The sequence below is a fragment of the Marmota marmota genome, unplaced genomic scaffold (genome assembly GCF_001458135.2).
Source record: "Marmota marmota marmota unplaced genomic scaffold, marMar, whole genome shotgun sequence".
Taxonomy (NCBI): Eukaryota; Metazoa; Chordata; class Mammalia; order Rodentia; family Sciuridae; genus Marmota; species Marmota marmota.
Window position 1 is genome coordinate 3,511,302 of NW_025999960.1, and position 13,805 is coordinate 3,525,106.

Here is a 13,805-nt window from a genome sequence, read left to right on the forward strand (position 1 = left end):
AAAAAAAAAAAAAAAAAAAGAGAGAGAGAAGCCATATCAAAATCACTGCTACGTGTTGTAAAAAATTGAAATCCATCTAAATGTCTAGTAATATCAATTGGTTAAAATAATAATAATGCATTCATGTAATAGTTGTCCACTAAAAACCATGCTTTGTAATGGCATTATACAGATATGGAAAATGTTCATCTATAGGTCAACTTTTCACATTCTGGTAAATGTTCCCTCCTCTAACCTTTGGGCATGTTTTAGCTTCCAAGGTGACTTAACATACCTGCTGGCTTTCTTTAATCCTGTTCACTTCTTTGTAAATACTCCCTTCATTAAACCCTGTTCAGTCACACTACTTTAATGCTTTATCTATTTCATGCTAAGACTTTGAAGAAGCTTAAATACAGATTAATGGTATGATTACCCTTTTATACTCTTGTTAATAAAACTAAGATAAAATTACAGAGAAAACAACAAATGCCTGTGTCTTAAAAGTATTACAGTGATATGTACACTTCATCTAATAATAGGGCTACCATTAATTATTGACTTATTCAATTGTATACTATGCTTCATATATCATTTAATCTTTTAACTAATCCTAAGAGATATAATAATTATCATCATCCTCAATTTAGACATGAGGAAACATTACTATGTGAATTTAAGCTATAACTCATGATCCTATGGCAGAATACATGACAGAAATTCAGACTCTGGATGGTAAAAGTGAAATGATTCCTTATTATGCTACTGATGTTTAATGTCTCCTCCTATTTTTTTCCCCTTTCCTAGTAACAAGATGCTTCACACCAAAGGCTCAGGAAATTTCTTTTGAAGAAAGAATTATAAATTGACGATCAGGTGACTTAGGTTTTACTTCTAGTTCTATCAGCTTTTACTTTTTTTCCTTTGGTTTTAGAGATTGAGCTTAGGGGCATTTTACCACAGAGTTAACATTCCTGTTCCCAGGCCTTTTTTATTTTGAGACAGGGTCTGGCTAAATTGCTGAGGGTCTAGCTAAGTTGTCAGTCTGAGAAATCAGTGAGACTGTGTTTCAAAAAATAAAAAGGAATGGAGGTGTAGCTCAGTGGTGGAACACTTGCTAGGCCCTAGATTCAATCCAGGTAATTAGGGTGGGGGACTATCCTTTAAGCAAGGTAATTGGGGTAGGGGATTGTCCTTTAAAAGAAACTGAAGCAAAGTGCAATGGCACATGCTGGTAGGTAATCCCAATAATTTGGGAGGCTGAGGCAGGAAAATGGCAATTTCTAGGCCAGCCTTAGCAATTTAGGGAGACTTTTAACAACAGAGCAAAATCCTGACTCAAAAAAAAAAAAATGCTGGACACGGTAGTGAATGCCTGTAATCCCCAGACACTCAGGAGGCTGAGTCAGGAAGATCACAAGTTCAAAGCCAGCCTAAGCAATTTAGCAAGACCCTGTCTCAAAATAAAATTTTTTTTTAAAGGGCTGGGGATGTGGCTCAATTGTTAAGTGCCCCTGGGTTTAATCCCTAGTATCAAAGATAGATAGATAGATAGATAGATATAAATAACTGAGGATGTAGCTCAGTGGTAGAGTGACCCTGAATTCAACCCTAGTGCCCCCTCCCCCCAAAAAGGAAACTGAAGCAAGCCATTTCTGTCTTAAAATACTTTTCGGCATTTTGGGCTAAATCTTGATGTATGAATTATCCAGGAATCTTAAGAACTTGACTGTAATCAGGCTAAAACAAATCCTCAACTATGAGCAGAGCACATCCCAGTGACTCAGGAGGCTGAGGCAGGAAGATTGTAAGTGAAAGCCAGCTTCAGCAATTTAGTGAGGCCTTAAGCAACTCAGTGAAACTCTGTCTTAAAAAAAAAAAAAAAAATTTTAAAGGGCTGGGTTGAAACCCCCAAGACCACAAAGGAAATTCAAAAATATTAAAAAATAAGTTGAATATATAATTTATTTTCCCTCAGTGATGGTAACAAAAATATATAATGCTAGCAGATTCAGGAATACTGACAGCAAAGAGGGAAAGGGTAATTTAGAAACATTCACTTTTTTTCTCAATGAAGAATATTTTTTTTTCAATTTTCTTTTTTCTTCTTTTTTTATTATTTTTTATTTTTTGGAGAGAGAGGGAGACAGAGAGAGAATTTTATATTTATGTTTTAGTTTTCGGCGGACACAACATCTTTGTTTGTATGTGGTGCTGAGGATCGAACCTGGGCCGCACGCACGCCAGGCGAGCACGCTACCGCCTGAGCCACATCCCCAGCCCTCAATTTTCTTTTTTAAAAAATTTGTTTCATTAAAGAACCTTTATTAAGCTGGTCACAGTGGTGCACGCCTGTAATCCCAGTGGCTCAGAAGGCTGACAGGTGAACTGTAAATTCAAGATCAGCCTTAGCAACTTAGCAAAGGCCCTAAGCAACTTAGACCCTGTCTCAAAATAAAATATAAAAAGAGTTGAAGATGTGGTTCAGTGGTGCCTCTGAGTTCAGTCCCCAGTAACCGCCCCGCCAAGCAAACAAACAAAATTAATAAAAGCCATTATATATGAACTTTTGTATTACTATCAGATCTCCCAATTTTATGATTAAACATTACAGACAAGATAAAGTTGAGACCCACAGAAGCTAAGTGATTTATTCTAAGTTTTGGACAGATGGCAGAAGACTGGGGATCACTACTCATTTCACTTATTTTATTAAAAACTTTGTCACACTGGGAAAGTAACATTCTAATACCTTACTTTCCTATTCTGTGATATTAAGGATCAGAAAACTAAGATATAATAATATATAATGAAGGAGATGGCTAGGTCAATCAAAAAAGTGCTAAAAACTGGGAAATGCTGGAGTAAACAAGGTTAAACAAGTTTTTTAACTATAGTTTTTCTTGGAGACTTTGATAAATTAAGATTCATTATAGTGGTATGTTAAACTTTACAAATTTTTTGGATACATAACCTTTTTTTTTTTTTTTGTCATATGCTATACCTGTGAATATCTTGTAAGAGTGCCATATCATGCATGTAACTATAGTGAATCTGAGGAATATCAAAGCACTTTAAGGAAAAAATATGACCACAAGGTGGCAGAAGGACACTATGATCTTTATTTGGGCAACACTTTGACCGGTGTGCATTCAGAAAGTCCCTTTTGGGTAAAATTCCATTGTGTATAAATGCCACATTTTTTAATCCATTCATCTACTGAAGGTCATCTAGGTTGGTTCCACAGTTTAGCTATTGTGAATTGTGCTGCTATAAACATTGACGTGGCTGTGTCCCTATAGTATGCTGTTTTTAAGTCCTTTGGGTATAGACGGAGGAGAGGGATAGCTGAGTCAAATGGTGGTTCCATTCCCAGTTTTCCAAGGAATCTTCATTGCTTTCCATATTGGCTGCACCAATTTGCAGTCCCACCAGCAATGAATGAGTGTGCCTTTTTCCCCACATCCTTGCCAACACTTACTGTTATTTGAATTCATAACAGCTGCCATTTTGATAGGAGTGGGATGAAATCTTAGAGTAGTTTTGATTTGTATTTCTCTTAACTGCTAGAGATGATGAACATTTTTTCATATATTTGTTGACTGATTGTGTATTCTCTGAGGCTGATTCATAGTGGGGCAGGCAGGGGGAGCATGGAAGGAATAGATAAACGGATAGGGCAGAGGAGTGGGAGCGGGCAGTGGGTTAGAAATGATGGTGGAATGTGATGGATATCATTATCCAAAGTACATGAATGAAGACACAAATTGGTCTGAATATACTTTGTATACAACTAGAGATATGAAAAATTGTGCTCTATATGTGTAATATTAATTGTAATGCATTCTGCATTATATATATATGTATATATATAATATATACACACACACACACATACACACACACACACACATATATCTCCCTTTTGGGAATTCACTACTCAGAAAGAATAAGGTAAGGGAATTCCTGAAGGATTGGAGAGAGGATTTATATGGTATGTTGTTCATCAACAGGGAGTGTCTAGTTTAGATCATTAAAAACAGGAGCAGTGGCTTGGGGTCTTTTGTAACCCCGGGTTTTATCTTTCCTGTGTATTGTAGATATTAGGTGTACTTTGCAGGGTCTGCAAAGCAGGCAGATTGTAAATGTCTAAATATATGTTTATTTAGCTATTTTTAAAACAACTGGATATGTTAAAAAATCAAAGTTATATATTGGTGCCTTTTTTGTTTGTTTTTAATTTTGTGATTCTGGCAATTTATCCCAGGACCTTGTATGTGAGAGGCAAGTGCTCTACCACTGAGCTACATCCCCAGCCCTTTTTATTTTCATTTTGAGACAGGATCTCACTAAGTTGCCCTTGCTGGCCTTGAACTTGAAATTCCACTGCCTCAGTCTTCCTAGATGCTGGGATTAGAGGTATGTACCACCACATGCAGCTTTCTATGAGGTTTTTTGATAATGATTTTAAACAGTCTACCTAAGAATAAGTTTCTGGTTGACTGTATACATTTTTTCTGACTTGACATCTATTAAAAGTAGAAGGAAAAACACCAGTTATTTTCAAATAGTAACCAGAAAGATTATCAAGGTAAAATTAGGAATGATTAATTTTACAACATGTATAGCCAAGCTATACAAGACAAATATAACAAAAGATTAAAACAGAACCATTTCACCAAATGTTACCAGACTAAGGTACCACGTATTCTTTCATTACAAACTGAAATACATGTATACAACCTACACATGATTTCCAAATGTATGGTTGAAAATAGATTTTTGAATCCATGGTGCCTCATCCATTTAAAAATAGTGTTTGCCCAGTACAGTGGTGCACACCTGTAATCCCAGTGGCTAGGGAGGCTAAGGCAGAAGGATCACAAGTTCAAAGCACTCTAAGCAATTTAGCAAGGCCCTAAGTAACTTAGTAAAAATACAATAAAAAAGGCTGGGGATGTGGCTCAGTGATTAAGCACCCCTGGGTTCAATCGCTGATACAGAACAACAGCAACAAAAACCCAAACCAAAACAAAAACCCCAGAGAGCTGGGTGCAGTGATGCACGCTTGTAATTCCAATTACTCGGGAGGCTGAAGCAAAAGAATTGCAAGTTCAAGGCTAGCTTGGGCAACTTAATAAGATCCTGTCTCAAATTTTTAAAAGGACTGGGGAACATAGCTCAGTAGTAGAGTACCCCTAGGTTCAATCTCAATCCCCACCCCCACCACACACACACACACACACACACACACACACACACGTATTAAAGTGGAAGGGATGAAGAGTTCTAAACTGAAGAAACGTTTCTTTGAAGACAGATGTGAATGGAGTTTTAGTATTGAGGGTGCTTTCTCTTCCCTGCAAGCCTAGTGAACAGAATTCTAAGGAGATCAGTTGGAGAGTGTGATTTGTCCTTGGAGCTTGAGAGACATAGTAGACTAATATCAGAGCCATAACTAAGAAAAACAAAAGGGCAGAAAGTTAAGGTGATAGTCCAGGTAGCTAAACAGGACTGAGGTTGGAAAATATCTGCATTCCTTTTGTCTAAAGCATGTGTTTCCTACAGACAGATGTGGGCAGGCATGGAGTTGCCTTATATTTTGCCTTTGAAAACAACTTAGATGGCTAGGCAACCTCAAAAGAAAGATACTGAAGGTATATTGCCAGGTGCTTGGAGGCAGAGGAAAACACTAGCTCCTGGTCAGAACAGACACATTTGCTTAAATCAAGAGAACTACAAATAGGAGATACCTATAATAATGAGGGGAGTGGTAGAAAGTAGGATCTGATGAACTTCAAAAGTGCCTATAGATCAGGTTCAATTCTCCCACACAGCCTGGGGTGCTGACCTGAGATCATAGCAGTAATGGAAGACTTTGATTACTTTACCTCCCCCCTCCTGCCCATCCCAGTCCCATCTTGACTGACATTGATGGGGCCAGAACTATGGCTGGGGTAAGGCAGAGGAGGAAAGGGAGAATCATGAGATGGAAAAATCAAGAAACTAATGATGTCCCCTTTCCTCCTATAGCCTTTATACCTACAGCAAACTTGAGCTGGGAAGCATGAAGGTGTAACTTGAAATTATTTGGAATTCAATACATTAGTATTAAAACCTAAGACTTTTAAATTATTGAAAAAGAGGGTTTTAGTGATATAAAATGACAAGATATTAACTATAAAGCATGAGGCTGGGATATAGCTCAGTTGGTAGAGTGCTTATCTTGCATGCACAAGGCCCTGGGTTCAATCCCCAGCGCGCGCGCGCACACACACACACACACAGACACACCCCAAAAAAACCCATAAAAAAACCTATAAAACGGAGATAAGAAAACAGTGGTGGGGGGGTACTGGGGTTGTGACTCAGTGGTAGAGAGCTTGCCTAGCATGTGTGAGGCACTGGGTTTGAGTCTCAGCACCATATAAAACAAACAAACAAACAAATAAATAAAGGTATTGAGTCCATCTAAAACTAAAAAATTATTAAAAAGAAAACACAATGACAGGCTAGGACTATAACTCAGCTAATATAGTGCCTGCCTTGCATGCACAAGGCCCTGGGTTTGATCCCCAGCACCACCAAAAAAAACCAAAAAACAAAACAACAACAACAACAAAAAAACAACTCATTGGCACTGGTTTGTGATTTCATCTGGCAATAGGAAAAACTGGCCCCTTAAGAGCAGGTGTGTGATTAAAGTAACACAAGAAAAGTAAGGGTCAATTTAGAAGTACTCCTTGCTTGTTTAGTGTATTGGTTAACGATATACATAGCTCAATGGGTAGAATTATAAATTTTTAGTTGGTGTGCTGCAAGAGTCCATTGTTAAAACTGACATTTCACATACTGTGGTCTCATCTATAAAAAAATAGCCTACCTGGAGGTGGGGGGGCATGGGAGGATTAGATGAACTCTACATAGGGCAAAGGGGTGGAAGGGGAAGGGAAGGGGCATGGGGGTTGGAAAGACGGGGTAATGAAATGGACAGCGTTAACCTAAGTACATGTATGAAGACATGAATGGTGTGACTCTACTTTGTATACAACCAGAGATATGAAAAATTGTGCTCTATATGTGTAATATGAATTATAATGCATTCCTGCTATCTTATATACCAAATTAAAATTTTAAAAAATAGCCTACCTATTAGAATACAATTTTCTGGCGTTTTTAATGACCAGAGACCCTGTTTGCCTTCTCAAAATCCCTACGACAGTGTAACGTACCCAGCCTCAGTTCTAGGAGTTTTTCTGGTTGTAATCATTTCCTTAAAGTAATTCTGAATTTTTAATAAGTCGAAATCCTCCACATAACACAAAATTCAAAAGGTACAAAAGGGTATACCTATTTCTTACCTATTGAGGACTTCTTCCTATTCTCCGCTAGAGATAATCATTATTATCATCATCATCATCATTAGCAGCTACCAGGGATTGAAGCCGGGGAGGGCAGGGCTTAACCACTGAGCCACATCCCCAGCCCTGTTTTATATTTTATTCTAGAGATAGGTCTCACTGAGTTGCTTAAGGCCTTGCAAAGTTGCTCAGGCTAACTTTTAACTCTCATCCTCCTGCCTTAGCCTCCTGAGCCACTGGGATTACAGGTATGCGCCACCAAGCTCAGCAATATAACTATTACTACCAGTTTCTTAGTTCCTTTTGGCTCTTGAAAAATGAGGCTATAGTCTTCATTAAGACAGGCTGTTCAGGGCTGGGGTTGTGGCTCAGCGATAGAGCACTTGCCTAGCAGTGTGGGGCCCTGGGTTTGATCCTCAGCACCACATAGAAATAAATAAATAAAGATATTGTGTCCAACTACAACTAAAAAAAAAACAAAAAAAAACCTGGCTATTCAGCCGGGCTCTGCAGCTTGGAAGGCTGAGGCACAAAAATTACAAGTTTGAGGCCAGCCTTAGCAACTTAATGAGACTCTGTTTCAAAGTAAAAACGATAAATAAAATGGGCTGGGGATGTGCCTCAGTGGTAAAGCACCCCTGGGTTAAAAATACATAAATAAAAGACTAGCTGTCCAAACATTAGAAAATATGATCAAAGTTATCAAAGATATTTCCAGGATAGTAACTTGACCTAGGGGAAAAACTATTTCCACTATAATTAGAGAAATGAGCTGGAAGGACTAGATATAATTACTAATTCACATGGAGATCCAGGTTATGTTAAGGTATGAGACCCACTAGGGGGAAAATGTGAAAGGGTTGAGGTACCATAAATTCTGGGGTAGGGTGAAATTGAGTCTCATGGCTCCTACGTAGGCCAAATGAGCTATGGCTACTTTGTTCTTCAGTGAGGAGCCACATTAGCTTGAGTCAAAATTATACTGAATATCAGTGTCTACAACCTGATGAAATAACACTTAACAGGTCATTTATTATATGTCACAAATGTAATAATTTAAAATTGAAATTTTTATTGTCTCCATAAAGCATCATGTTTAGTATCATGACCACAACAATTGTTGCTGTCATCATCCTTATATAGTTAATGTTTATTGAATACTTACCAAACCATCACTACCACCACCACCACCATTATAATTATGACTAACATTTATTGAGTTCTTTCAATGTGTGAGGTACCACATAAAGAGTTATCAGGTAGAGCCAGGCCTGGTGGTCTACACCTGTAATCCCAGCTACTCGGGAAGCTTAGATGGGAGAACTGCAAGTTTGAAGCCAGCCTTGGCAACTTGGTGAGATTCTGTCTCAAAATTAAAAAAAAATTAAAGGGACAGGGATGTAGGTCAGTGGTAGAGTGCCCCTGGGCTCTATTCCTAATACTGGGGAAAAAAAAAAAATTGGTTTTAGGTGATCATCATAAGTAAACCTATGAAGAAGATACTGTTATCTGCCCATTTAATAGATAAGAAAAACTGTATTAAGATGAGAAAAATGGATTAAGTAATTTCCTCAACATCACACAGTTAATAAAAGACAAATCCAGGATTTAAACATAAGCAATCTATCAGACTCACCTGTTATTAGGGGGCATCCATGGAAGAGTAATATTTGTATCTGAGGACAGTAAGTAAGGACAGCTTTTACAGCCTCATCAGTCAGATTTACACAACCTGCCATATGAATCTCCTATTTAAAAAAAGAAAAGAAAGTGAAAAGAAAAAGTAGATCCATAATATAATACACACATACACACACACACAAATAACAATATAAGAAAGGTCTGGGAAATACTCATATGCAAAAAGAAACAAATATCTACTTGAAAAAAAAAACTATATAGAAAGGACCACATAAGTCTTAAATAGTTTGGAAAGTAAAGCAGCATTAAAAGTTAAATGCTCCACTATTTTATAAAGCAATTTGGCAATATCTATTAAAACTGAAGACGTGTATACTCCAGAACACAGCAATTCCAATTATAAATGTCCAATACAGAGAAACTTTTCTACATGTGCACAGGAAATAACTAAACATGCCCACTACAAAAAAATATTTATAATAGTAAAGAGGTGGAGAATTGGTTTAAAATATACTTTATTAATAAAATATAATAAGATAAAATATTTAAAATTAAGAAGATGCAGTGGTGCACAGTTGTAATCACAGCTACTAGGGAGGCTTAGGCAGGAGGATTGTAAGTTTGAGAACATAGTGAGCAACTTAGTGGAACCCTGTCTCAAAAAGGGGATGTGGGTGGCTCAGCAGTAGAGTGCTTGCCTAGGATGCATGAAGCCCTGGGTTCAATCCCCAGCACTGAAAAAACAAAAAACAAAAAAGAGTGAAGGAGGGGATGAAAAAAGGTCTATGAAATACCTAATTAAAAAGGCTTGATCTTCTGCTTAGAAAATAATTTCTGAGCAGGGCATGGTAGTAAACACCTGTAATACCAGTGACTTTTGAGGCTGAAATAGGAGGATTGCAAGTTTGAGGCAAGCCTCCACAACTTAGCAAGACCCTATCTCAAGATAAGAAATAAAAGGGTTGGGGATATAGCTCAGTGGTAGAGTAACCCTAGGTTCAATCCCTAGTGCTACAAAAAAATAAAAACAAAAATTAATAAAATATGGGGATGATGTAAAATTTAGTTGCCATCATCTCTAGAGATATTTAAAAATTACCTCTAATTTCTTGGCACATAATCCACTCACAAGTGCAACCACACCATTGTCAGATACCTAAGCAAAGGGAAAAAGACACAGCCCATAAATGGAGTGAAGGACGTAAAATTTTCTAAAATTTATTAATCATTTAGAGAGTTTGTCTTCCATTCAGCAAATGTGTCTTTTAGACATACATCTCTCACCTTTGTTGCTTAAAATAATTAAGAATACACCAATTTACAATTCTTTAACCAACAAAAGCATAAAGTGGTCAATAATTTCAATAATAACCAAAAGAATTATGTTCTTCTGATTAGTTATGGAAATACATTGGGCCTGAGTAGCCCTCAAAAAGACCCTTATCATAATCAAAATTCTCCAGCCACCTCCCACCATAATTAAGTTTTTGTCAGCAAGATTTTGAGAGTGTCAACAGAATTTCACAGGATTTCTTCAGGGACCTTAATGGGATTTAAAGCTTCCTATTTCTTGTAAATGCTAGGTTTGTAGAAAAAAAGTGTGTGATAGACTCTGTCTCAAGAGAGCTCACTGTATAAAAGTTACTATTTCTGTTTTCTGTGGTAAAAACTTGTGAAACTCTGTCTAGCCTAAGAATATGGGACAAACAGTAACTGTTATGTACCTGCCCACTGTCATGTAATCACTCCATTGAGTATAAATCTAAAAGAATTTTCACACCCAGGGTCCAGAGATTTTTAGGCATTAACCCCTCCGAAACCACTGCAGCTTAAATAAACCTGCTTCCTAAAAACTTCTCGGGTGTCTAGCCTCATCTGTCCTACATTAGGCCAACACATAGTCTATATGTTTCAAGTCCATATTTCACTTACCTGAGTAGCTGAAAAGTCAATACTCTGCAAAAATGGGCAGTTTTTTCCTAATGCGTGTAAGGACACATCAGTAATACTTAAGCATCCACCTAGATCGATAATCTTGAGCAGGCGGCAATTGAGTGCAAGAGCAAGGACTCCTTCATCAGTGAGATTGCAGCACCTTTTTAAAATAGCTTCATGGAGATATGAACAAGATGAAGCCACAGCTTTTATCCCTGGGGGACAACATAATATCAATGAACTATATATGTGTGTATATATTGTGAAATTAAACATTCCCAAAGAAACAACTGTGATAGAATTTCTTCAGGCAAGCAGCAGATGGACAAATTCTTCCCACTAGGAGATATCAACACAGGCAGGCTTATGGGCGCCTATATAAGGTAAGACACCAAAGGCTTATTTTATAAGGGTTATTTTTGTCCTTTAGAAAGCAAGCCATTACTCCTGACTTTTGCATCTGACTTACCATTCTCATGTTTAGGTATATCTTCCAGAATGTATAGACTTAACTGACCATCTATAGCTTGACAAAGTAGACTGACCTTGACTTCCTCAATCTCCTAAGATGTGGTAAGACCATCTCATAACGGTGGTCAAAATTTCCCTGCTTTTTACTTCAACATGCCTAAGTAATGTCCCCACCAATGTATTTGCCAAGTGTTGTGATTTACAGTTACCTTTGTTCTCTGTATAAAAGTTGTTATAGCTCCTTTAATTTGGAACACTTTTTCAGGGCAATTTGAATCAGTACTCCTGGCCTAGGTCACTTACATTTGTCTTAGAATAAACAATTTTCTTATTTCCTTCAAAGATGAATCATTATTTTGCATCAATAATATATATGTGCATGTGTATGTGTTGTATATGTATATGAATGTTTGGTTAAATACTAATTAGTGCCTAAAAAGCCTGCAGTGAGGACTTCAAAAAGATGTGATAATGAAGGAAAGAGGGGAAGCTGGCCACTTCCCTTATCTCTAATCATTAGGTGAGAATCTAAGCAAAGTGACCTTGTTGTAAAGGAAAGGAATGTACTCATAAAACATCTAAGGACTTCACCTGATATGCAACCTAACCTATATATATATTCCCCCTGCTTGTAGGTGTAGGGTGACCCTCATTGTATCTTGGCCCACTGCTGCCTAGGAGGGTGTAATAAAATGTCCAAAATCTTGCTGTTGAGTCCTCCAACTTTTTTTCTTTGGGGACCGTAAACAGTATGCTGGGGCTTCTGCAGTCCTGGAGCTGAACAATGAAAAATGTGACTGATTTTCATTTTAGCCACCACCAATTGTACGTTAGCCATTTTCAAAGTGGTTCACCTGTTACTGGATTTAAAAGTGCTGGCTGCCTGTCCTGTCGTAGGTCAGTTAAGTTGAGAGACAAGGTATTGAGGCAAGAGGGTGACTTAATTAAAAAATAGGAAAAGCTGGCTCAAGGAGAAAGGTGACTTGTCACAAACAAAGCCCTTTTTAGGGTGGATGGGAAGGAGACAGGTGTGCTCAAGGACACAAAGTCTGGATTACTTAATTCCTCAAGGACAGATAAATATGCCTAAAATGGGGAAGAAAGGTAAACTTATTTCCCCTGAAATTAGGGAAGGGGAGAGATTAGAGAGGGACAGGGCGAAAAGAGGAGAAGAAACATGAGCATCAAGCATAAAGTAGATCACTGTTACAGCTAGACCTATATATTCTCTCTTGCCTCACCTTAACTTGGATTTCTTTCTTTCTTTCTTTTTTCTTTTTGTAGTACAGGGGAATTGAACCTAGGGGCACTCTACCACTGAGTTACATTTCCAGTTCTTATTTTTTGAAACAGGTTCTCACAAAGTTGCTGAGTCTGGCCTTTCAACCCTCCTGCCTCAGCCTCGTGAGTTGCTGGGATTACAGGGTGTGTACCACCATGCTTAGCTAAATTTGGATTTCTGTTCTATCACTATGCTCCTTCTTTGTCAGCTGGGACCAATCTTATGTTTCACTGAAGGTCAAAAAAAGAGAATTCCTTAAATCAATTAAATAGATGTAAATGCATGCTGGATACTCATACATAATGCTATACCACATAAATAAAAGGAATATTCTTCAGATCCTGGGACCTTCAGTCACCACAAACACTGTAGAACTGTGACTAGATACCCTTATGGGCAACACACAAAAGGGAAGATGATAAATTCATGAATATGTAATTTTTATTGTTTTCATATTTATTTTTGGTACTGGGGATCTAACCCAGGGGTGCTTTACCACTGAGCTACATCCCCCATTCCTTTTTTGAGACTGGCTCTCATTAAATTGCTGAGGGTCTTGCTAAATTGCTGAGGCTGGCCTCCAACTTTTAATCCTCCTGTCTCAGCCTTTTAAATTGCTGGGATTACAAGCCTTTTACATCACACCAGGCTTGTTTTCCATATCTTAAGAAAGAATGATTATTTATTTATCTGCTTCCAGAAGGGAAGTTGTGGTATAAGAAGAAATATAATTGGTCTTTGTCTCTAGTTCCCACACAGAGTCCCTAAAACCCTTCAAATTTCTTGAATGTCTCTTGTTATTCATAATGAGATATTTTGATTATATTTGGTTTAATGCTAATGTGGTAACAATGTGGGGCCTCTAGATAGTCTCAGGATGGGGACTGCCTCCAGAAAGACCAAGTGATTAAAACAAGAGCTTGCCAATCCAACCACTGACCTTTGGGAAAGGGGGTGGGGCAGGTAAACTCTATAACAACTCTTAACCACTTGGGAAGCTGAGGCAGGAGGATTTTGAATTCAAGGTCAGCCTCAGCAACTTAGTGAGGCCCTAGGCAACTCAGGGCTGGGGATGTGGCTTGTTGGTTAAGCACCCCTGGGTTCAAACCCCAGTACAAAAAAAAAAAAAAAAAAAA

At 37.8% G+C, this 13,805-nt stretch overlaps 1 protein-coding gene across 5 annotated transcripts in view; it reads right to left on the reverse strand.

Annotated features, from left to right (window-relative positions):
• The window catches only part of Amn1 (antagonist of mitotic exit network 1 homolog), a 36,066-nt gene that overhangs the window by 1,584 nt on the left and 20,677 nt on the right, over positions 1-13,805 (reverse strand). For all 5 annotated transcript variants that reach the window (XM_015493209.2, XM_048802496.1, XM_048802497.1 and 2 more), the window contains exons 4-6: positions 10,914-11,131; positions 10,081-10,137; positions 8,977-9,088 (exon numbers count right to left, since the gene is read on the reverse strand). In XM_015493209.2, coding sequence (XP_015348695.1) covers positions 8,977-9,088; positions 10,081-10,137; positions 10,914-11,131 — 387 coding nt within the window. The remainder of the gene's footprint in view (positions 1-8,976; positions 9,089-10,080; positions 10,138-10,913; positions 11,132-13,805) is intronic.